Below are 23,936 nucleotides of genomic sequence, written 5' to 3'. Positions count from 1 at the left end.
GGAGCATCATTTCTGATACTTAGAGAAGGGTATGTGTAGGTAGGACGGGCCAGCCTCAGGGACCAACTCAAACCTGCCCAGAGCCTCCCGACACCCCTTGATAACACACTCCCCATTTCCATCCTCTATTTCCCGCTGTCCCGCATCCCTGGAAGTCAAATCCTAGCGAAGGTCTGGTCCCTGCTCTGCGCTCCTTAGCTCCTGTCTCTCCTGTTGGAGCCTTCCGGGGATTGTGGGTCCGGAGGCCGCAACCTCCTACGTAGGAAGGACCACCAGCTGGTCCCCGACCCATTTGCCACTTTGGGACAGCACACTGGGTGATTAGTCAAGTTCTTTCATTTTAATTTTCACCTCCTTTACCAGAGTCACTTACTTATTTGCTTTTTTATTTTTTCCACTTTCTACTCCACTTTTTCAGATAACTTACCCAGTTGGCTTTACTTTAGCACCTTTATCTTTCTGGGCCCTCCTGTCCACTTGCACCCTTCCCCTTCTATCAGAAAAACCCAGGGCCCATCTTCCTTGTCTATCTCCATTCTTTTCCTTTCAGTGTCCCTAAGAACATCTACCAACCTCAGGCTCTGCGTCCTCTGACCGCCGCCTCCCTTCCAGCTCTGGGGCAGAATCTGAGTCTCCTAGCCTTGCAGGGCGACCCCGGATCCGACCGCTACTGACCCCTCCCGCATGCCCCCGCGAGTGGCGCCTGTCGACTTGACCTCAGCTACCTTCCAACTGGACTCTTCCCCACGGCTCACTCCTCTCCTGCGCTTTCAGCTGCTGCGGATGGAAGAACCCCTTCTGCAGAGAAAGCCCTTCGCTCTTAGCCGACAAGGCCCTCCTCCAACCATCCCGCCCACCTCTCCAGAAGCGTCTCACGCCCCGCCATCCTCCTGCCGCGCATCAACCCTTCAAAGGCTCACCTGCTGGCTCAAGGGTCTCTAGGCATCACCTGCTGTTCACTCTGAGGGACTGCCTCTCTAGCCTCTGCCCCCACCTCACTGGCCAAACTCCTCCTTACCTACCTCCCCCCACCCCCAGGATTTTTCAGATACTCCCTAGGGGTTTATCAGCTACTCTCTACACCCTCCTCCTACTGGGTTCCTCTGGGGCACCTTCCCATCATAGTACCCACTGCCAGAAATGTGTTGGTGGGATACTTTTGTGGGGGCATTGAACCCAGGGCCATGTGCTTGCCAAGCAAACACTGTACCAACTGAGCTATATCCCCAGCCCCAGTGGGATCCTTTTATTAATGTTAGTCGTGCCAACTAGACTATGGACTTCCCAAGGACAGGACCCTGTCAGTCCCATCACCCTTGGATCCCCAGGACCTGGTCCCAACTCTTGTGTGTGTGTTAGTTACTAGGGAGTCAACCCAGGGGTGCTCTACCCCTGAGTTACATCCCTAAATGTTTTTTTATTTTTTAATTTTGAGACAGGATCTCACTAAGTAGCCCAGGCTGGCCTCAAACTTGCAATTCCCTGCTTCAGCCTCCTGAGCAGCTGAGAGTAGCTGAGATTATGGATATGAACCACCACCCTTGATTCTCCAACTCGTTTTTTTTTTCCCCCCCGGTGCTGGGGATTGAACCCAGGGCCTTGTGCTTGTGAGGCAAGCACTCTACCAACTGAGCTATCTCCCCAGCCCCCCAACTCATTTTTTTGAGTTAAAAAAAAAAAAAAAAAAAGATTAGGTAGCCAGTCCTGGTGTCCCACACTTGTAATTCCAGAGACTCGGGACGCTGAGTCAGGAGGATCACAGGTTCTAAGCCAGCCTCAGCAACTTAGCAAGGCTGTATGCAAACTAGTGAGACCCTGTTCCAAAATAAAAAATAAGGACTGGGGATATGGCTCAGTGGTTAAGTGCCCTTGGGTTCAATCCCTGGTTAAAAAAAAAAAAAAATGAATAGGTGCTCCCTTGTCCTCCCTAATATTCTACAAAGGTTCCCAGTAGCTCCCATTCTGTCCCACACACCTGCAGCCTCAGAGTGGGGTCAGGTGCTGTGTGTGGCAGACAGGCCACTATAGCCCAACCAATAACCTTAGAGGGGATTCTGGGGAATTCTGAGATGGTAACAACTTCCTCCATACCACTGACTGACCAAGCAGCCCACACTATCAGAGTCCTCACAGGAAAAATAACTTCACAGGCAAATTCTAAAGATATTTGAACAGCTAGGTGCAGTGGTATATGCCTGCAATCCCAGTTAGTAGGGAGACTGAGGCAGGAGTATTAAAATGTTGAGCCTGGCCTAGGAAGACCCTGTCTCAAAATTTAAAAATAAAATAAAAAGGAGTGGGGATGTAACCAAGTGGTAGAGTAATTCTAGGTTCAATTCCCAGTCCTCCTCCCGAGGGAAAAAAAAAAAAAAAAAAAAAGACATTTGAGGAGTACAGACATTTCAAGAAAACATGTATGAGGGAGATTGCTGGAATATGTAGATAAAAAACTTTAAATTAGTCCGGATGCTATAGAGCATGCCTATAATCCCAGTGGCAAGGGAGGCTGAGATGGAAGGATCACAAGTTCAAGGCCAGCCTCGCAACTTAGTGAAGCCCTAAGCAACTTAGTGAGACCCTATCTCAAAATAAAAACAAAAAAGGGCTGGAGATGTGCTCAGTGGCAAAGCACATCTGTGTTCAATCCCCAGTACCAAATTTTTAAAAATTATCATAATAGATATAGTTAAAAAGATAAGAGAATATTAGTAACATGAAACAAAACATAAAAGGAGCATGCAGAAATACAAGCTATGCAAAATAGCATTTTCATGAAGGTGCAGTTGTAGCTCAGTGTTAGAGTGCTTGCCTAGCTTATGTAAGGCACTGGGTTCAATCCTCAGCACCATATAAAAATAAGTAAATAAAATAAAGGTATTGTGTCCTTATACAACTAAAAAAATAGCATTATTTCAGTGATCAATCTACATACAAATCACCTCAAGACATGTTGACTTAAAATAACATCAACAATAGTTAGCACTGGAGGTGTAGCTCAGTGGTAGAGGCTATGTGTGAAGACCTGGGTGCAACATCCAGCACCAAAAAATAAATAAGTAAACAAAATCAGAGGACCTTATCTGAAAGAGCTAACTGTCTTTACAAATAATTTCTTCCACTAATATCAAACAAGGTCATGTTTATAAAAGGTACCACCTTCTGTCTGTAATCCCAGCAATTTGGGAGTCTGAGGCAGGAGGATCACAAGTTTGAGTCCTCAGCAGTACAGCAAGACCCTGACTCAAAATAAAAAATAAAAAGGGCTGGGGATGTAGCTCAGTGATAAAGGGCTCCTGGGTTCAATCCCCAGTATCAAATTAAACCAAACCAAACAATAAAAAATAAATAATATTAGTTTCTAAAACAAATTGAACCTTTCAGAGGGAGAGGGGAATCCACCCACAGTCACACTCCACGATGGACTGAAACTAATCTCAATTCCTTTGTGACATTCTCTGGGCTCAGGTTTTCAGCACAAGAAAGAGTCCAGTGAACTGCCTCTGTCCTTCCTGAGGAACAAGACTGGAGGTGAGTGGGAATCCCTCACCTTGAGCAGCTGGATGTAGGCCACAGGACCCCTCACCAACCAAGAACCTGCCTGACCCTTCGCCCATCATGAAGAAGAAAGGACACTCACACGTGGCTCCATGTCTCCAATTTATTCACGGTTTATTCTCACCGTGTTCTGGGGCCTGGATAACTAGGACTGGGACCTTGTGGAACTTTGCACAGTGATTTCTGGGGGTCCTGGCCAGGTTACCAGAGCCACAGGATGAGGACTGAGAAGAGAGCAATAGCCACAAGGCCTGGAATTAGATGTGGAGAAGCTTTTGAGGGCTTCTGCAGGGCCTGACTACTTGGCCACTTGGTCTTCTCCTGGTGTGTAGTCGTGTGTATATTCTGAGGCTGAGGCAGGAGGTAGGTGTGGCAGGACCTGCTCAGCTGCCTGTTTTGAAACTCAGCTTCCACAGGGCTCTGTGCACTGCTTTCCTCTCTGACCTAGGGTGAGAGAGTCAGCAGTCAGGTACCCCCACAGTAGCCTCCTCACCTGTTCAAACCACTGAACCAATCATCCTACTGTCCAGTTCAGCATACCTGTTCTACTTGTCTGAAGACACGTAGTAGATTTTCTCGAAGGACACCTTGAAGCTCTTTCTCACTCCAACCCCGTCTCAACAACTCTTCTATTAGCACTGGGTATGTGGACACATCCTCCAGACCTTGAGGAAACCTGTGTCGCCACCTACCAATCAGCTATGGGACCTTGGCCTTAGTCCTCCTGGTCTAGGGCCTGCTGTCCCACTAGCCCTAGTCACATATGATTAAAGCTGAAGGTCAAGCTCTTCTAGCTAGTGAATGCAACTTTAGAAGTGCCTTCAGGACTGGGGTTCTGTAGCTCTAGTGGCCAAGATCTGCTGGATTTGGAGTAGAGAATCTGATGGTATAAGGGAGTACTTAACAAGTGTCACCACCTGGAGTAGGTCCACTGGGCCACAGGAAGCACAGGGCGAACCTAGGAAACAGGTCCTGGAAGTGGGGAGATGTCAGGTGGGCTGGAAGACCAGATCCTGAAGGATGGGAGGACCCAGGATGGGGAATTAAATCTAAAGAACTCCCTTCTGTACCCCAGCCCAGGCCAAGTCCAGGGGAAGAACTCACCGGCCAGACCCATCATAATTTCCGCCAATTCCAATGAACTCCGATCCAATGACTTTCCTGATGTGGTCAAAGTGATCTAAAAGTTGGAGGTTGATAATGGGAAGCTTAGGCTGGAGTTGGAACCTAGGACCAGTCCTGATTTGAGGAAGCTTTGACTCTGTCATGGCAGCTGACCCCACAGAGCGCATGGTCAGTTGAAAGTCCTGGAATGGCTACAGGCCAAACAGTGGGCCTGGAGCAGACCTGAGAGCCACCACTTTGGCCTTCTTCCTACCTCTGGGTTCCCTGAGAACCCAGTGGGGGCTCTGCCTGTCCTGCTTGGAGATGTGGGGAACGAGAGAGGATTGAGAGTAAAAGTGAGCAGCACTGACAGTGGGGACATGAGTTTGCTGCCCCTGGGTTGTTGGAAGGTCTGCCATTGGCCAACATGTGCTAGACTGCTGGATCTTTCCTGAGAGACCCCACATCCACAGTCCAAGGCAGAGTTGCAAGGAGTCAAGGTAGAGCTCACCTGCCACGGTGGACACGTTAGCTAACAGGTTGCACTGTAGCACCCCCATGGACAGGGTTACCATCACGATGCCACCATTCTTCTTCTACAGGGATAAATGAAGGGACACTCAGTTCAGCTCCTTTGGCCTGATGACATGCCTCCCATGCTGTGAAGGCCCTGGTAGGACAGCATTCTGCCCTGGCTTCAGAGTTGTCAGGGACTTCCCATTTCTGGATTTGTGGATCCCTGGGTGTAACTGATTTGTTCTTGGGTTTCAGAGATGAAGGAGGGTTAATCAGCCTTGGGTACAAGGGTGTGTGAGACTTGGACCAGCAACTTTTTTTGTTCAGGGTCAAGAATCTCTAGATGAAGCATCCCTAGATGAAGAATCTCTAGATGAAGCCCTGGGCATGAGGGCTGGGTGGCCACTCACCAAAAGCTGTAGCGTATCATCAGGAACATTCAGCAAATTGTTGCACACAGTCCTGGCGGCTGAGTGGGAGAAGATCACAGGAGCCCGTGACACCTCTAGGGTCCGCCTCACCAAGGTGTCTGAGGCATAGGACAAGTCTATCATCATGCCTAAGCGGTTCATTTCCTCTACCACTTTCTGCAGGGACAAGGGGTTTAGGGGAGGGAAGGATGGGGTGTCAGGTATAGAGGTGTGTATACAAATCTGCAGGGAACGGGTGGGATAGGGTATGGAACAAGAGTCCTCACCTCACCAAAGCTTGTCAAACCGCTGACGTTGGTGTAGAAGTGGTATCGGAACTTGGTGGAACTCTCTGCCCTATAGGACAGCCAAGGGAGGACAATCTAGCTGGTCATACCTTGACCATCAGAATGGATGCCCTCTGTCTGTCCATCTATCCTACCTCCAGAACAGGTGAGGACCCAAGACCTGCAGGAAGTATAGCCTCCCTCTGTGGACCTCTTTATCCTCATCTCTGGTCAGGCCCATCCCAGGAATGAATCAGTTTTCCCATCATTCCACCCTGACCAGGCACAGTGCTCACCAGGGTGTACTGCAAATAAAGGTGAGCGTCAAGTAGCGAACTCCCAGCAGGTAGAAAGTGCGCAACACAGAGAGGCTGCTGTCCAGTGAGTGGCCACCCTCCACACCAATAAGGCAAGCCAGCTTTTGAGTGTTGTTCAGACCTAGAAAAGGGTGGAGAGTCAAGTATTCAGAGTCCAGGCACAATCACTGGAGTAAGCCCTAGCCTATCCCCACATCCACCAGCCCACCTTCAGCTGAGGTCACAAACTCCAGTTCAGAATAGGAGGCACACATGCGGCGAATGACATCAATCTGCTCCAGGGTATGGCGTATGGCATCCCGGTCCTGGGTCTGGCATGGGACATAGGCTGACCAGAACTGGGGGTAGTGCAGTGGGTACAGAATGAGGCCAAGATGGTCTCCAATCACCTAGGCCTGCCTAAGCCTCCACAGCACCCATTTGGCCAGTGACTCCAAGTGAGGCACCACATGACCCCTTGGTACTTTGATGACTAATAAGCTATCTGCCAATGACTAAACTGGACTCATGACACATCATGGACTACTTCCCATGTATATAAATGTCCCAAGCCAATCTACCATATCCTTTGTGGTTCCAGCAACCCCCACACTCACCAGGGATTTTCTGGTCATTTCCTACATGTCTCCACAGAACCTGGGCACCCATGCAGCTTATCTGTCTTGGCCTCCATACTCCCCAACATCCACCTTATGGCTCACTGCATGCCCATGTACCCAGTCCCTGAAGCCTGGCCAACCAGTTTTCTGCAGTCCCAACATTCTCCAGAAGCCATGCTGGTACTCTGAGCATCCCTGTGGTACCTGAGCACCCACAAGGCCTTCTCTAAGCCTGTCCAGGCTGGTCTGGCCACGGCTGAAATTGTGCAGATTCACATCTTGCAGCCTGTTCTGGAAAAGCTGTCTCAGGAGCAGTGGTAGGTCATTGTGGCTGGTAGGGTCAAAAGAGATCAGAATGGACACATGGCCTCCTGGTCAAGCAGGACATCACAACACTCTTGTGTTTATGCTCCCTCGCTCAGTTCCATCACATATACAATATGGAGACCCCTGAGGTCTGGTTGGAGAGAGTAATGGGGTAATAGGGTAGAGGGCACCCACCACAATGGAGAAAGATGGAGGAGAGAGAGCATCCGGAGGTGGTGTGAGCCCTATCCCTGCATGCTCAGAACCCTACCCTGCCTAGTGGTGTGCTCAGTCCCTAGTCACTCCCACGCAGGCACCTACATACCCATCCACAAGCCGGAAGCCACTCATCAGGGTCCTCGCACGTTCTCGCAGGCTGGGAACACTGGGGGTGCCCGGTGTAGTTGGGGAGACAGGAGTGGTTGGGGCACTGGGAGTGCCCAAGGCGGTTGAGGCGCTGGGGGTGCCCAGCGTGGTCTGGGCGTGGATTAATGGCTGTGGAGGCAGCAGAAGCAGCAAGAGCAGGAACGGCAGACATAGCAGAGGCCGCTGGTGGGGCGCTGGGGGACCCTCGCAGCCAAGAGGCAACATGATGCGTGGAATGGACGGGGGGAAGGAGTGAACGAACGAGATTCGCCTGGGAGGGGCAAGTGAAGGGCAGGAGGCAAAAGCGGAGTACCGACCGTGGATTCACGTGACGCGTCCCGCTTGGAGGGCTCTGCTCTGCCACCCACGCGCTGGGATCCTCTATGCGGCGAAGCAGAGTCGCCAGGGGGCACCACAGCGCTCTCTCCCCAACTAGGAGGGCGCCCCCCAGGGCCTGGCGGGCCTCCGCTGGCGACCCGCGGTGGGTTCCCTCCGCCGCTGCCCGTGGCTCAGTGGACTGCAAAACGTGGAGGAAGGCAGTGGGGGAACTGGGTAGGGACCCAGGAATATACCTAACTTCAGTTCTAGCCAGGGCCACGTGGAGGCTCAGCTACCTGATGTGCCTTGTCCTTGTGGGTCAAATATTCCAAGGAAGGGGGCGGGGGGGGGGGGGAATATCATCACCCTAGGTACATGTATGATTGCACAAATGGTGCGACTCTACTTCGTGTACAACCAGAGAAACAACAGTTGTACCCCATTCGTGTACAATGAATCAAAATAAATAAATAAATAAATAAAAATATTCTATAGAATTCTATGCTGCTGCTCAGAAAAGTGAATTGGATCCGTGTGGTGTTTTGCTGGATTGGGGACAGAACCCGGGACCTCACACGTGCTGGTCTCTACCACTGAGTTACTTATATCCCTAGCCCTGGATCTGTATGTTTTCACTCTATTCTCTATAGATTGTAAAATCGAAAATGAAGCTGGACGCGGTGGCACAGGCCTGTAATCCCAGTGACTCGGGAGGCTGAGGTAGGAGGATCAGGAATTCAAAGCCAACCTCATCAATTTGGCAAGGCCCTGTCTCTAAATAAAATATATAAAAGAGACTGGGGATGAGGTTCAGTGATTAAGCGCCCCTGGAATCAATTCCTGGTCCTAAATGAATTTAAGAACAATTCTAATGGGAGATCATATTATTATAGCATTTAGGGTTGAATTTTGTTTCTGTACAAAAAATTTTTGTGTGTAAACTCAGTGGTGCTCTACCAGTGAACTACATCCCCTTTTTAATTTTGTTTTGAAATAGGGTCTTCCTAAATTACCGATACTGGCCTGGAACTTGAAATCCTCCTGCCTCAGCCTTCTAGTAGTTGGGATCATGGACACATGCCACTGCACCAGTTTATTTTCCTTCATTTTTGAAGAATATTTTTATTATTTATTTATTTATTTGCAGTAATGGGGATCGAACCCAGGGCCTTGTGCTCGTGAGGCAAGCACTCTACCAACTGAGCTATATCCCCAGCCCTAAAGAATATTTTTATATAGAATTGAACACTAATAATTACTTTCATTTGCTGTATTAAAGATAGTTTACTGTATATGGGCTTCCTTTCTTTCTTTTTTTTATTAAAATCTTTTTTATTTTTACAGACTGCATTTTGATTCATTGTACACAAATGGGGTACAACTTTTCATTTCTATGGTTGTATGCAATGTAGATTCACACCATTCATGTAATCATACATATACATAGGGTAATACTGTCTGTTTCATTCTGCTATCTTTCTGTCCCCCACTCCCTTCCACCCCATTTTCCTCTACACCATCCAAAGTTCCTTCATTCTTCTCTTCCCACCACCATCCCCCTTGTTATATATTGTCATGCACTTATCAGAGAAAACATTCGGCCTTTGGTTTTTTGGGCTTGGCCTATTTCACTTAGCATGATATTTTCCAACTTCATCCATTTACTAGCAAATGCCATAATTTTATTGACTTCCATTATTTCTGTTGCAAATTCAGCTATCAAGATTTTATTTTATTTTATTTATTTATTTATTTTGCAGTATTAGGAATTGAACCCATGCATGCTAGGCAAGTGCTCCACCACTGAGCTATATTCCCAGTCACTTTTATTTTTGCTCCTCAAGTTAATGTGATTAAAAAAACAAAAAAGACTGCTTTTTTTCTGTTTCTTTTTGTGGTACTGGGGATTGAACCCAGGAGCCTCCAATCACTGAGGTGCATCCTCAGCCCTTTTTTAGTTTTTGAGACAGTGTCTTACTAAGTTGCCAAGACTGATCTCAAACTTGGATCTTCCTGCCTCAGCCTCCAGAGTCACTGGGATTACAGGTGTGCCCTGCCATGCCCAGCTAAATGACTACTTTTTTCTTTCTTTCCTGATAATGGAGATTGAACCCAGGCTTAACCACTGAAACACATCCCCAGCCTTTTTTATTTAGAGCCTGTTTTATTTAGAGATAGGGTTTTGCTGAATTGCTTAGGGCCTTTCTAAGTTGCTAAGGTTGGCTTTGAACTTGTCATCCTCCTGCCTCAGCCTCCTGAGTTGCTGGGCTTAAAGGTGTGGACCACCACACCTGGCTAAAATGACTACTTTTTTTTTGTTCTAATTAGTTAATATATGAAAAAATGCATTTTGACACATTATACATAAAAGGAGTTTAACTTCTCATTCTTCTGGTTGTACATGATGTGGAATTACATATATAGTGATAATGTCTGATTCATTCTACTATCCTTCTTACCCCCATGCCCCCTCCCCTCTCTTCACTCCCCTCTGTCTAATCCAAAGTACCTCTATTCTTCCCTAGCCCACGCCCACTTATTGTGAATTAGCATTCGCAAATTAGAGAAAACATTTGGCCTTTGGTTCTTTGGCACTGGCTTATTTCTCTTAGCATCACGTTCTCCAACTCCATCCATTTACTGGCAAATGCCATAATTTCATTCTTCTTTAAGGCTGAGTAATATTCCATTGTGTACCTATACCACATTTTATTTATCCATTCTTTTGAAGAACACCTACGTTGGTTCCATAGTTTAGCTAGTGTGAATTGAGCTGCTCTAAACATTGATGTGGCTGCATCACTGTAGTATGCTGATTTTATGTCCTTTGGGTATAGGCGGAGGAGAGGGAAAACTGGGTCAAAAGGTGGTTCAATCCTAAGTTTTCTGAGGAAAACTCCTTTCCGTAGTGGTTGCACCAATTTGCAGAGTATGAGTGTACCTTTTTCCCCACATCCTGGTCAACATTTATTGTTGCTTGTATTCTTTATTTTTAATACTTTCTAAAGTTGTTGATGGACCTTTATTTTTATTTATTTATATGCAGTGTTGAGAATCAAACCCAGTGCCTAACACATGCTAGGCAAGTGCTCTACCACTGAGCTACAACCCAAACCCTATTGCTTGTATTCTTGATAATTGCCATTCTGACTGAATGAGATGAAATCTCAGTGTAGTTTTGATTTGCATTTCTCTAATTGCTAGAGATGTTGAACATTTTTTCATATATTTGTTGATCAATTGTATTTCTTCTTCTGTGAAGTGTCTGTTCAGTTCCTTAAAGTTTGACTCTGAAATGTGGTTTGGGGTCATTATACATAGAGCTACTATAAATATAAATTCATATGTCTTTTGGGGAATGTATTTATGCTTTCCTACTGAGTATATATCTGGAGCAAAGTTGCTCATACAAACAGAGAAACAAGATGTATCCCATTTGTTTACAATAAAAGTGAATTAAAAAAAGAAAATAATAACTGCAAATATTTGAAAAAAATTGCTCAGTCATGAGGTCTACATAGGCTACTAGCATTATTTTTATTAGTTACTCTCTATTATCATCATGCTATTTATTATTAGTTGTTAGTATTAGCTTTTTTTTTTTTTTAATTTTTGTTTGTTTGTTTTTGTGGTGCTGGGGATTGAACCCAGGGCTTTGTGCATGTGAGGCAAGCACTCTACCAACTCAGCTGTATCCCCAGCCCTATTCTTTTATTATTAATACCTTTATTTTATTTATTTTATGTGGCGCTGAGGATGGAACTCAGTGCTTCACACGTGCTAGGTGAGTGCTCTACCACTGAGCCACAACCCCAGCTCAGTATTAACTCTTTTTTTTTTTTTTTTCCTGCAGTACCTGGGATCGAACTCAGGGCCTTTACCAGCTGAGCTATCTCCCCAGCCCCAGTATTAACTCTTAATATTAACTCTTATTATTATAGTTGCTATTAGTTACCATTGAGGGCCTGGGGGAAAGATACATCAGGGAGTAGATGCCTAAGTAGCTTGTGCCTCTTGGAGAGGAAATCTCTGAAGTCTGGGGACTCTGTCCAAAGAGAAACAAATATATCATTCATGATCCAGGCAGGTTCTTTTCTTGAGAATCTGAAGCAGACTTTCCTGAGAGATCCCCTAGGGGTGGTCAGTGGATTTGCGTGTGGATAGAGATGATCTTCTCAGAGGAAACCTGGAATAGGGTCCACCCTCCTGAGCCAGATCCACCCACTGTCTAGTACTGAACTCAACCCCCTCAGTCACCTCAGGTTACTACTAGCAGGCATGCCTTGAGCAACTGGTGGCTGAAATGCAGGGTCCCCCACCGATCACCAGCTTTGGGAGCCAGTGCCTCTGGACTCCACCATAGAGGACACTCACATGCGATTTCATGTCCAAAACATTTATTTCCAGGAAATGTCTGTGCCTGCCCAAAGAGTGGGGTTACTCTGGGATGTCCAAGCTGTTAGAGTAAAATCTGGCAGGATAACGGGGTCACGGGAGCCACAGAATGAACACTGGGAAGGCAGCGACAACTGTGAGACCTGGGGCCTTGTAGGGGGAAGATTTTGAGAGGGACCACTTGCGTGATAATTTGGATGTTCGGCGTGTGGGGACCTTGGTTAGTTTCTGGTCTGGAACCAGGTATTGTTTCTGATGTAGTTGCGAGAGGACGGAGCGGCACGGGCTGCCCAGCTGCTCTTCTGGGATCCTATCCTCCAGGGGGCTTTGCCACTTGTTTTCCTCCCGTACCTAGAGATGGCAGATGGTGGTCAGCAATTTCCCCAGACTCCCCTTCTACATTTGCTCGGAACCCTGGACCACTCCTCGCCCAGCTCAGCATACCTGTTCCACTTCTTCAAAGACCCGTAGCAGATTTCCTCGAAGAACACCTTGAAGCTCTTCCTCACTCCAGCCACGATTCAGCAACTCCTCTATCAGCAGTGGATATGTGGACACATCCTCCAGCCCCTGAGGGAATCTGTGTGGCCACCAGCAGGTAGGTCTCAGATTGGTACCCTGATGCAGACTCAGAACCCTTGCCCTGTGTGTCCTAGGTCACTGCACCCCAGCTCTTATTAGATATCTCCAAGACTTGGTGATAGTGATTTGCCCTGATCTTCATCCTTCAGAGGAATATGTAAATATTTGCCAAAACCCATTGAATTTTATGATTAAGATCTGTATAGCTGGGAGTGGTGGTACCCGCCTGTAATTCCAGAGGCTCAGGAGGCTGAGGCAGGAGGATTGTGAGTTCAAAGCCAGCTTCAGCAACAGTGAGGTGCTAAGCAACTCAGTGAGACCCTGTCTCTATATAAAATACAAAATAGGGCTGGGGATGTGGCTCAATGGCCAAGTGCCCCTGAATTCAATCCCTGGTACCAAAAAAAGAAAAAGATCTGTATGATTTGGGCTGGGGTTGAGCTCATCAGTAGAACACTTACCTAGCATGTGTGAGGCACTGGGTTCAATTCTCAGCACCACATAAAAATAAATAAATAAAATAAAGGTTTATCTACAACTAAAAAAAAAAAAAATTCAAAAAAGATCTGCAAATGTCCCCTCCATTTAAAAAGAAGAAAAACTTCTCACAACTGGGCAGAGAAGATGGCCAGCCCATGCCAGACCTTGCTGATAATCTGCTCAGAGGGAGTGAATTTGCAGGGGCTGGGGGTGGGTGCGTGTGCTGGGTAGATGAGCTGTCTGGAAGTTTAGCCAAATATGATACCTTAGAGTAGGGTCATTGGGCTGAAAATAGACAGTGGAGCACAGGAAGTAGACCCAGGAAATGAAGAGTGGGTAGATGTGAAGTAGGCAAGGACTAGAGGCCATGAGGAACATGATGTGGTAGGCATGGTGACTGTAAAGGTCCCACTGCTTTCAGGCAACCACAGATAAACCACTGGGAAGTACTCACTGTCTGGCACCATCATAGTCTCCACCAATCCCAATGAACTTGGATCCAATGACTGCCTTAATGTGGTCGAAGTGATCTAGGGAGATAGAGTCAGCAGTGTGGGGCTTCCAGGGCAGGGGTGCCCATGGAGGTAGACTCTGATGATTTCTCTTTTTGTTGTCTGTAGCTTGTACCATGCATGCCACCTGAAGGCCCTGAGATTTGACTTGAACTGATCGCAGGTGGCTCTAGACTAGACTTCAGGTTTTGAGTAAAGCCATTTGGGCCATTTCCCATCTAGATTCACCCTCCCTCCAGTCTCCTTAAGAACCTGTTAGGAGCATCTTTCCTAAGTATGAGAAAGGGACAAAGACACATGACAAAGACCTCAGAGACCTAAGCAGAGGCAGGAACAGGGGTTTTGGTACCCCTGCAGATGTGCAGATGGTGGGTCTATGTCTGACCACCTCCCTTACATCCATCAGCATCAGTGTAGGCTCAGCATATCAGTATGAACTCTGGTTCTGCAAAGCATCGAGGCGAACACGGGGGGGGGGGATTTTTAGCCAAACCACTGGGGCCATGCTGAGGCATCTTCAAAGCTGCAGGTCCAAATCAGAGCTGTTTAGAGAACCTGGGCTGTATAGGGTGTGATATCACACCTGCAATCCCAGAAACTCTGCAGGCTGAGGCAGAGGCAGGTTTAAGGTCACCCTCAGCAACTTAGCGAGACCCTGCCTAAAAAATAAAAAAGAACTGGGGCTGCAGCTCAGTGGTAAAGTATTCAGGGATTCTATCCCCAGCACACATAAAAAAGAGAGCCTGAAGGGGTTGGGGGTTTACTCACCTGCTACAGTAGACACGTTGGCTAACAGGTTGCACTGCAGCACACCTACAGAAAAGGTCACCATCACAATGCCACCATTCTTTTTCTGCAAGGATGGTCAAATGGACACTCAGTTTGACCCCTGGCACAACAGTGTGACTGTCTACCCTCTAGGCCCCTGTGAGGGAGATGTTCAGCTCTGGCTTCAGGAACCAGTGGAGACTTCACCTCTCTGGGTTTTTGTGAACAGGGTAATCTCAGCCCTGGTTTGGGTGGACATTTCTTGGCTCTTAGGTCAAGGTGTCAAGGAATATTTATGATCTAAAGGTCCTCCATCCCTATTCAAGAGTCAGGAATATGGACTATGGGTTTGTGGTTCAGCCTGGGGTCTGAGGAACCCAAGGGAGCAAGGATTCAGGTTCAAAGGCTCCTGGTACAAACTTCTTGCCAGGTGGTTTCTCACCAGAAGCTGCAGGATATCATCAGGAACATTCCGATCACTCTTGCACACACCCCTGGCAGCAGAGTGGGAGAAGATCACAGGTGCCTGTGACACTTCCAGAGCCCTCCGGACCACAGCATCAGAGGTATGAGACAAGTCTACCATCATGCCCAGGCGATTCATTTCTGCTACCACCTTCTGCAGGGACAGGTAGGGAGAAAAGTGTCAAGGGTGCATGTGTGCCTGCATTTATCTGTAGGGAAAAATAGGGCATGTACATTTATGTGGGGTGGAGTATGAACTGGGGTCCTCACCTCACCAAAGCTGGTCAGACCACTGACATTGCTGTAGAAGGAGTGTGTGTCCTTAGACGAGCTCTCTGCCCTGCAGGATTACCAGGAGATAGACTGACTGGTGGTTATACCTCAGTCACAAGACCCTAGAAACTCTACTAAACCCTCTACCCTTGCAATCCCCTGGAGAAAAAGCAAGGACCCAAGATGGCTTATACCTGGCAGAGGGAGAGCCCTGCTAAGGTCTAGTCTTGCTCTGCGAACCCCACAACACCAGCTCCCCTCCCTATTCCAGAGTCACTGCCAGATCCTAGGGGTAAAGTTTGCTCTGGGCTCTTGATGTGACCTGGGGTAGACAGACCTCTACCATCTGTACTGTGCTTACCAGGGTGTGTTGCAGGTGTGGGTGAGCGTCAGGTAGCGTACTCCCAGTACATAGAAAGTACGTAAGATGGAGAGGCTGCTGTCCAGTGAGTGGCCACCCTCCACACCAATGAGGCAGGCCAATTTCCTGGTGTTGTTTAGGGCTGGGGGCAGAGAGAGCAGATGATTACTTTCAGGAGTTAAAGTAGCTCAATCAGGTTGCTAACAACACCTACCACTTCGCCTACCTTTCACAGAGGTCACAAGCTCCAGCTCAGAATAGGAAGCACACATGTGATGAATGAGGTCAATCTGCTCCAGGGTGAGGCGCACAGCATCCTGGTCCTGGGTCTGGCATGGAACGTAGGCTGACCAGAACTGGGGGGAAGGTCAGGGATTGGTTTGGGCAAGGGCTACTTTGGAGCTCTTTGAGCCTCCATGAACTGTTCCTTCTGTCCTTCTGTGGTATCTTCATACCCACCAAGTTGGCTCACAGTAGCTCCTGCGGACCCAGCGTCCACATGATAGCACTTTTTTTTTTTTTCCTGGTACTGGAGATTGAACCCAGGGAATCTTTAGCATTAAGCTACATTCTCATTCCTTTTTACTTTTTATTTTGAGACAAGGTCTCTCTAAGTTGCTCAGGCTGACCTTGAACTTGTGATCTTCCTGCCTTAGCCTCCTAAGTAGCTGGGATGACGAGTGTACAACACTCTACCCAGCTTTGTGGCACTTCTTGATTTGCTATAGGAACTGAGTACCCACATAACTAACTTGGGATCTATGGGGCTGCCTCTCCTCCCCAAAGTCCCAAAAGCCATGCTGTGGTACCCTGAGTGTCCCTTTGATACCTGAGCACCCACAAGGCCATCTCTAAGCCTGTCCAGGCTGGTCTGGCCATCGCTGAAATTATGCAGGTTGACATCCTCTAGTCCATTCGGGTGAAACTGCCTCAGGATCAGGGGAAGGTCGTTGTGGCTGGAGGGACATCAAGGTAGAGTCAGGTCAAGGATGAATGGGTGGTCCCCTTAGGCTTCCAGGCAAGGCAGCTGATATGGGACGGGGGCCTTCACCCTACCAGACTGTATTGAAATCCCTTGAGGCCTGGGCTGGGGGTTCCCCACCAGAGTGGGAGTGATAAAGGAGGGCAGGGCACGCGGGATGGTTGGAGAGAGGGCATCCACAGAAAGTGAGGGGGGGGCCTCCTCGCTAACCTTGCATGCTCGGAACCCGTCCCTGCCTCAGGGTGCGCTCTGCCAGACTCGTCCCCACGCGGTACCTACTTACCCGTCCACAAGCGGGTAGTCCCGCATTAGGGCCAGTGCGCGCTCTCGCAGGCCGGGGGTGCTGGGGGTGACTGGCATGGTCCCAGAGCTGGGGATGCCTGAAGTGGTCGGAATATCGGTGGTACCGGGAGTGGTCTCGGTGCCGGTTACAGAATTTGGCGGCAGCAGCAGCAGCAGCAGTAGGGACAGAAAAAACAAACGCAGCTGAGGCCACAGGCAGAGCACGCGGGGACCCTCGAGGCCCGCGGGCTGCATGTTGTGCAGGGCGGACGCGACCATCTCAAGAGCCTGAAAGGAGCAGAAGGCGACGATGGAGTCCCGACTCTCGAATCAGGCCAACCAGAGTCGCGGCCTCGCGAGGAGTGAGGTTTAAGTCAAGAGACCTTTCGACAGCCACGCGGAGTGTCGCCAAGCCGCGTAGCACAGCCGCCAGGGGCCTCCACAGCCTTCCCGCCCTGCCGTCTCCCCTCCCCCCCACCCCCGGCAAAGGGCGCCCCCGCGGGCTAGGAGGACCCGTGCGACAGTTCACCTACTTGTCCCCCATCGCTGTCTTCCTTGGTCCCTCCCCCTGCCTGACATTGCACTCCTCCCAGGGGTCGACCAGAAGGCTCTACAGCACCCCCCACTGCCGCTAGGGCTTACTCTCCAAGAAGGAGAGTCTGGGGTGCTTGTCCCAGAGTGGCTCCGCTGAGACCTTTGAAGTCCGCAGCATACCAGCGACTGCCTGCACCCCTCCCAGGGCACCTGAAAGGCTGCCTGTGTCTCCGTGACCACAGTACTCTGGGCTCTGGATTTCCAATGCTGGGCCAGTTAGGTGGTGTGAAGGGAAGGAGAGAGTCTCTAGAAGTGAGGTCTCTTGATTCAAGATAGAGTTCCTGCCCCTCACTTTTCTTCCCTACCTGTCATAACCCCAGGTCCATCCCCTGGGGACTCTAGCCAGCAACTGAGAACTATCAGGAACACCCCTCCCTGTTATCCTCATGCAACTTCAGGAAAGGGCTTCCTGGAAGGAGAATTTGTACCTGCCCAGGACTCACATGGAGGTACAGTTGGGATGAGGACTAAGTAAGCATCTATGGTGGATCAGAGACTCAGTCAGCTATTTGGATGGAAGGAAATGAAGTAATTTCCAGGGCAGCAGAGCCTCCACCCCAGCACCTTCCTTCAAGAGCTGCTGGCTGACCTGCTGGTCAGGATCCCTCCTACCTCAATGCAGAAGTCAGATGAGAAGCATGAGTTCTAAGGGAAGGCCTGGCACAAGGGATCTGGGTCTACACTAGTTTTATCTTGAGGTTTTAGTGTTTTTGCTCACCCAGAAACCTCAAGGGCTTAGTTCACTTCCTTCCCTGGTAGGCCCCACCCTATTCCTAGCCTGGTTCCTCATCAGGGCTTCTTCCTCCAGGAAGCCTCCAGTCATATATATGTACAGGTGCGTGGGCGTGCATCACACACACACACACACACACACACACACACACACACATGCCCCGGGGTGTGCACTCTTGTTGAAGTCCCACCACTTGAGAGCTGTGTCCAAACTTCATCCCCAAAGACTTTCTCTTCCTACCCCTCAGACTCTAAAGATTCTGCTTTAAACACTGAAACCCCCTGGAGTTGCTCCATTTTTGGAAACTTCCTCAGGTAGGCAAGACTGATCAGTGCATGAGGACTTGATGCAAAAAGGCCTTCTAAAAAGGAAATGAGCAAACTTTCCCAAAGGGCTAGAGATCCCAAGCTACCAGGATGAAGTATTCCCAAGGTGGAGGTATTTTAGGTACTGTGCACTTGATGTTGCCCAGTGCCTACTGTCTAGGAGGAAGGTCAATCAATGATACGGTGACTGATTCCAGAGCTGATTCTAAGTGTTATCTCTGTTGCCTCCTCACCATCTCCCACTTAACCCTTCATGGCATTTCCTAATCTTGCTGGCTCATAGGACATGGTGGTGCATGCTTGTAGTTGTACCAACTTAGGAAGCTAAGGCAGGAGGATGGCAAGTTTGATGCCAGCCTCTGTAACTTAGCAAGATTCCATCTCAAATTAAAAATATAAAGGGCTGGGGTGTAGCTCAGTGGTAGGGAGCCCCTGTGTTCAATCCCCGGCACACACCTCCCACACACAAACACACACATCCTGATGGCTCAACATTGAAACATCTCCCAAGTGTCCCTTCTCTGTACTTTCTCCTTTTCCCCCAGTAGAGGCCATTTTTATCTCTCTCTTCCTCTTGATCTCCTTGCTTCAAGTTCATTTCCCACAGAAAAGCCATACCACTTCTTTTATTTTCTTTCCTTTCTCTCCTCCTCCTCCTCCTCCTCCTCCTCATCATCATCCCTTTTCATTTTTTTGGTACCAGAAATTGAATCCAGTGGTACTTGATCACTGAGCCACATCCCAAGCCCATATATATATATATATATTTTTTTTTTTTTTTAAGAGACAGAGTCTTGCTATGTTGCTGAGACTGGCTTTGAACATATGAGCCTCCTGCCTCAGCTTCCTAAGTTGCTGGATTATAGGTGTGTGCCACTGTGGAGAGCTACCTATCCCTCTTTTAAAAAATCTAATTTAAGGGATGGGACTGTAGTTCAGTAGTAGAGCACATGCTTAATCCTGGGTTCCATCCCAGCACCAATAACAAACAAACAAACAAAAAATGGTCATCCTCCTGCCTAAAGTTCTTTACAGTTTCCCATTGCTCTTAGAATATATAAAAATATTTTATTTGGCTTTCAAATCCTGGGGAGTCACCTCCCACCAACCTTTCCAAACTCAGCAAACTCAGCACAAACCCTTTGCCTTCTCAACTCTGGCTGTGTCAGTCAGTCATACTGCCTTCTACCACAGGGCCTTGGCACACCCCATACTCTCAGCCTCCAACTGAGAGGGGCTATTGAGGCAGGCCCAGAGAGGAAATTTTGTTACTAGGAAGTGATAAGTGAGCAACTTTCCCTCTAATTGCTCACCTGTACTGCGTTAAAACAAACAAGACCTGCAGACAAGGCAGTGGCAGAAGCAGGTTTCTCCTTCAACTTCTTGTTGTAGCAGAGCTAAGCACCCCTCCTGATTTCCAGTATATTGCAAGAATATGCTGGGAAGGCCAGGCATTACACCTGTAATCCCACTGACGAGGGGTAGAGAGGAGGGTGTAGGCAGGAGGATCACAGGTTCTAGGCCAGCCTCAACAAATGAGCAAGGCCCTAAGCTATTTAGCAAGACCAGGTCTCAAAAATAACAAATATAAAGGATGGGGAGGGCTGGAGTTGTAGCTCAGCAGTAGAGTGCTTGCCTAGCACAAGTGAGGCAATGGGTTCAAACCTCAGCACCACATAATAATAAATAATAAATAAATAAATAAATAAATAAATAAAAATAAAGGTATTGTGTTCATCTATATCTGAGAAAATGGGGGGTGGGGCTGGGGATGTGGTTCAGTGGCAAAGTGTCCCTGGGCTAAATCCTTGGTACCAATAAATAAACAAACAAATTAATAAATGAAAATAGCTCTTCTCTCTTTTTCTCTCTGCTTCGTGATCATGCAGAGCACAGTTTCTTTTGCCATGTACTTCCACCATGATGTTCTGCATCCCACAGGACCAAAGTGAACAGCCAAGTGACCATGAACTGAAACCTCTGAAACCATGAACCAAAATAAATATCGTCTTGTTTTTAGATAACTTTCTGCAGTATCTTGTCACAGCAACAAAAAGCTAGCTAACACAACCCCTTAGGGTCACATGGAAATCTATATCTATTGAATCTATTCTACCTGTCGGTAGTACTAACATTCAGAACTGGGTGTAAGGGGTGGGTGTCGTGCCTCATACCTGTAATCCAACTGGCTCAGGAGGCTGAGGCAGGAGGATGGCCGGTTCAAAGCCAGCCTCAGCAACTTAGCAAGACCTTGTGTCAAAATTTTAAAAAAATTAAAAAATGATATGATAAAAAATGATATGGCTTAGTGGTGTAGTACCCCTGGGTTCAATCCGTGGTACCAAATAATAATAATAAATAAGAATAAGAATAAGTGACCCAGCTATCCCACTCCTTGGCCTATACCCAAAGGACTTAAAATCAGCATACTACAGAGATACAGCCACATCAATGTTCATAGCTGCTCAATTCACTATAGCCAGATTGTGGAACCAACCTAGATGCCCTTCAGTTGATGAATGGATAAAGAAACTGTGGCATATATATACAATGGAATATTACTCCGCCATGAAGAATGATAAAATTATGGCATTTGCAGGCAAATGGATGAAATTGGAGGATATCATGCTAAGTGAGATAAGCCAATCTCCAAAAACTAAAGGACGAATGATCTCACTGATAAGCGGATGAGGACATATAAGGGGGGGTAGGAGGGGTTAGCGTTAGGGTTAGGTTTAGGGTTAGGGATAAGGAGGGTGGTAAGAATGGAGGAAGGAAGGACTGTATAGAGGGAAAAGAGGGGTGGGAGGGGTGGGGGGAAGGGAAAAAATAACAGAATGAATCAAACAACATTGCCCTATGTAAATTTATGATTTTTAATTAAAATAAAAGAAACAAAAAGAAAAAAAAAAGAATAAGAATAAGGACAACGAATAAAAGGGGCTGTGTAAAAATAAATAAAAGGGTATAGCTTGGTGGTAGAGTGCCCCTGGGTTTAATACCCAGTACAAAAAAATATTCTGGGAAGTTAAACTCAGGCTGAGTTATAGGTGCATGGGTCACTTAACATGCTCAGATGTAGAGGTGGATAGGAATGGGGGCTTACTTGCTATCCAGTGTTGTCCAGATGATGGTCATTGACATTCAAGGATCCCAAGGTCCTGGTCCTGGAGTCTCATGCTGCCCCTGCCTCTTCCTTCTTATTCCTCTTGATCTGATTCCATAATAACTAACAAACTCCCAAGAAACAACAGTCTTACAAACTAGAAGACAGCTTAGTGGTTGCAGACACATATCCTCCAATCACAAAGCTGAGATCACCCTTCCTGAAGAGACGGCACATTTTTCTTCCTCAAAAGGCAGTCAGTATTTATCCTGCAAGAAGTATAATAACCACGAACACATCCTCATTTCCTGCTTCCACCCACCCTTCTCCCCAACCCCCACCTTTCTATCCTGTACCCTCACCAGCCTCTCTGTCTAACAGTCCTAGGCTGCTTTTTGAGGGAGATAACTATTGACTCAGGTCCGCTCTGTATCACTGACTCCTGTTACAGATGGGCACCGCCTGATTTCAGACAATACGGAGGATCTGAATACAAGGCCCCCAGGGTAAAGTCATGTGGTGCCTGATATGCTGGAAGCATGTGATTGGGCTGCTTCTGGAGACCAGATATGTGCAACACACGGGCTTGGAGCCTGTGTCCTCAGATTGGTTAACATACTGTCCTGCCTTCTTGAGATATCACCATCACCAGGCGGTGTGGCTTCCAGAGTGCAGGAGCTGCTTCCAGCAAGATCCTCAGGGTGGTGCTTGGACTCAGGTGATCCCCCTGAATTATATATGATCATCAGTTGCCTGGCTCTTGCAGAGGTTTGCCAAATCCAAACCCTCTGTGGTGACCTGCCTTCTGAACAAATAAGGATATGGGAAAGCCTCTACACTTTCTGCTGAGGGTTTGGTGGGAACTCTCCTTCCTCCTCGCAGTCTTCCTCCTCCCTGCTTTCCTCCTCCTCACAGCAGTCTGTGGAGGGTGTTTGCCTGCAGCTGATCTGTCAGATGAACTGAGCACTCTGTGACCAGCACCACTCTAGGCTGGCATCTCCACCATGCATCACCAGCAAGTGTGCTAATGACTTCGTTGCTCTTGGCACTCAGGAAGCTGCTGCATCCTCTTCATTCATGGAACAAGGGCACATGATAATGGTGATGATGAGAGCAGCTGTCCCCACAGATGATGAGGAGACTGTCCCCACAGGTGTGCTACCACGCTGACATATTCTAACCTATATGAACCTCAAACTCCCCCACAAGGTAGTTCTTTCTCTCTCTCGCTCGCTCTCTCTCTCTCTCTCTCTCTCTCTCTCTCTCTCTCTCTCTTTCTGATAGAGGGGATTGCACACAGAGATGCATTACCTCTAAGCTGCATCCCCAATACTTTTTAAACTTCAAAAATATTTTTTAGTTGTAGATGGACACAATAGATTTATATTATTATTATTTTTTTTATGTGGTGCTGATGATCGAACCCAGTGTCTCACACGTGCTAGGCAAGCACTCTATTACTGAGCTACAACCACAGCCACCCCACCAACTCTTTTTAATTTTAATTTTGAGACAGGGTCTTACTAAGTTGTTGAGGGCAAACTTGAACTTACATATTCATCTACCTCAGCCTCCCACGTGGCTGGGACTGCAGCACTACAAACAGTAAGGGAGAGTTTTAGCAGCCTCATTGTCTAGGTGGGAAAGGTGAGCTGTGGCAGGCAGAGACACAAGTGATGCCCTCCTGGCCAGGAAAGGTGGGTTCCCTTAAGTCCCTCCACTTCTGCTCCTTTCTCCAGGAAAGCCTCAGTTTCCTTACATCCATCTGTTTGCTCAGACATCCTCTGCTGGTCAGCACTGGTGCTGTTCATATGCTGGGCATTCAATCGGTGGCTGGACAAGTGTGCAGTCACATGTGCTGGCATAAGCAAACATGGGTTTCAGGGGCACCAGTCCTGGGAGCCATTCTGACCAAAGAAACATCTGCACAGCATGTATGTCTGACATTTATCCTCAGGTTCAGACTTGCCATCTCTTTGGCTCGTGTGGCCTCCTCAGGTGTGAGGCTGTCAGAGGTGCTTTTGTAATAGTACGTAGTTGGCTGGCACCCCGCCCCCCAGAAGGCCTGCCTCCTTCCCTTCCATGGCTGCCACAAGCTGGCTTCCCTGTGAAGGAACCATCTGAGCCCTCACCAATTCCACGTGGGAGTGAACACACAGCTGTATTTGAGAAGCCCTTGGTTGTTTTTTTTTTTTTAAGAGAAAATGGCAAACATATAATATGAAAGTAGAGAGAAGGGCTTGGAGTGTAGCTCAGTAGTAGAAGAGGTGGAGTGCGTGTCTAGCATGCGCAGGTCCTG

General features: G+C 47.9%; 2 protein-coding genes across 4 annotated transcripts; both read right to left on the bottom strand.

Moving 5' to 3' along the window:
* Positions 1–2,431: 2,431 nt before the first annotated feature.
* LOC306647487 (dipeptidase 3-like) lies at positions 2,432–8,597 on the bottom strand. The gene is made up of 10 exons (XM_079116900.1): positions 7,420–8,597; positions 6,993–7,119; positions 6,398–6,527; positions 6,169–6,310; positions 5,873–5,942; positions 5,586–5,762; positions 5,171–5,255; positions 4,660–4,735; positions 4,096–4,231; positions 2,432–3,999 (listed from the first exon to the last, which is right to left on the bottom strand). The coding sequence occupies exons 1-10, from the start codon at positions 7,683–7,685 to the stop codon at positions 3,757–3,759; spliced, it is 1,452 nt and encodes a 483-aa protein (XP_078973026.1). The 5' UTR covers positions 7,686–8,597; the 3' UTR covers positions 2,432–3,756.
* Positions 8,598–12,158: 3,561 nt separating this feature from the next.
* Positions 12,159–22,119, bottom strand: LOC306647486 (dipeptidase 2-like). Of its 3 annotated transcripts, XM_079116897.1 has the most exons (12): positions 22,000–22,119; positions 21,638–21,906; positions 16,880–17,166; positions 16,444–16,570; positions 15,841–15,970; positions 15,615–15,756; positions 15,251–15,320; positions 14,958–15,134; positions 14,516–14,600; positions 13,690–13,765; positions 12,618–12,753; positions 12,159–12,524 (listed from the first exon to the last, which is right to left on the bottom strand). In XM_079116897.1, the coding sequence occupies exons 3-12, from the start codon at positions 17,155–17,157 to the stop codon at positions 12,267–12,269; spliced, it is 1,479 nt and encodes a 492-aa protein (XP_078973023.1). In that variant the 5' UTR covers positions 17,158–17,166; positions 21,638–21,906; positions 22,000–22,119; the 3' UTR covers positions 12,159–12,266. The 3 variants fall into 3 exon arrangements, with proteins under 3 accessions (XP_078973023.1, XP_078973024.1, XP_078973025.1); XM_079116898.1 differs by having other exon boundaries at positions 21,638–22,074; XM_079116899.1 differs by lacking the exons at positions 21,638–21,906; positions 22,000–22,119 and adding an exon at positions 18,085–19,161.
* Between the last annotated feature and the right edge of the window lie 1,817 nt (positions 22,120–23,936).

The sequence above is a fragment of the Sciurus vulgaris genome, assembly GCF_902686455.1.
Source record: "Sciurus vulgaris genome assembly, chromosome: 17".
Lineage (NCBI taxonomy): Eukaryota > Metazoa > Chordata > Mammalia > Rodentia > Sciuridae > Sciurus > Sciurus vulgaris.
This window is presented reverse-complemented; position numbering and strand designations above follow the sequence as displayed.

Coding starts and splice junctions, on each gene's coding strand:
- LOC306647487 (XM_079116900.1), bottom strand. CDS start 7,685: ATGTTGCCTCTTGGCTGCGAGGGTCCCCCAGCGCCCCACCAGCGGCCT. Junction 7,120..7,419: donor GGCTTCCGGCTTGTGGATGG/GTATGTAGGTGC, acceptor TGACCCTACCAG/CCACAATGACCTACCACTGC. Junction 5,943..6,168: donor TTTATTTGCAGTACACCCTG/GTGAGCACTGTG, acceptor GCTGTCCTATAG/GGCAGAGAGTTCCACCAAGT.
- LOC306647486 (XM_079116897.1), bottom strand. CDS start 17,157: ATGGTCGCGTCCGCCCTGCACAACATGCAGCCCGCGGGCCTCGAGGGT. Junction 14,601..14,957: donor ATGATATCCTGCAGCTTCTG/GTGAGAAACCAC, acceptor CCATCCTTGCAG/AAAAAGAATGGTGGCATTGT. Junction 12,754..13,689: donor GACTATGATGGTGCCAGACA/GTGAGTACTTCC, acceptor GTGGCCACACAG/ATTCCCTCAGGGGCTGGAGG.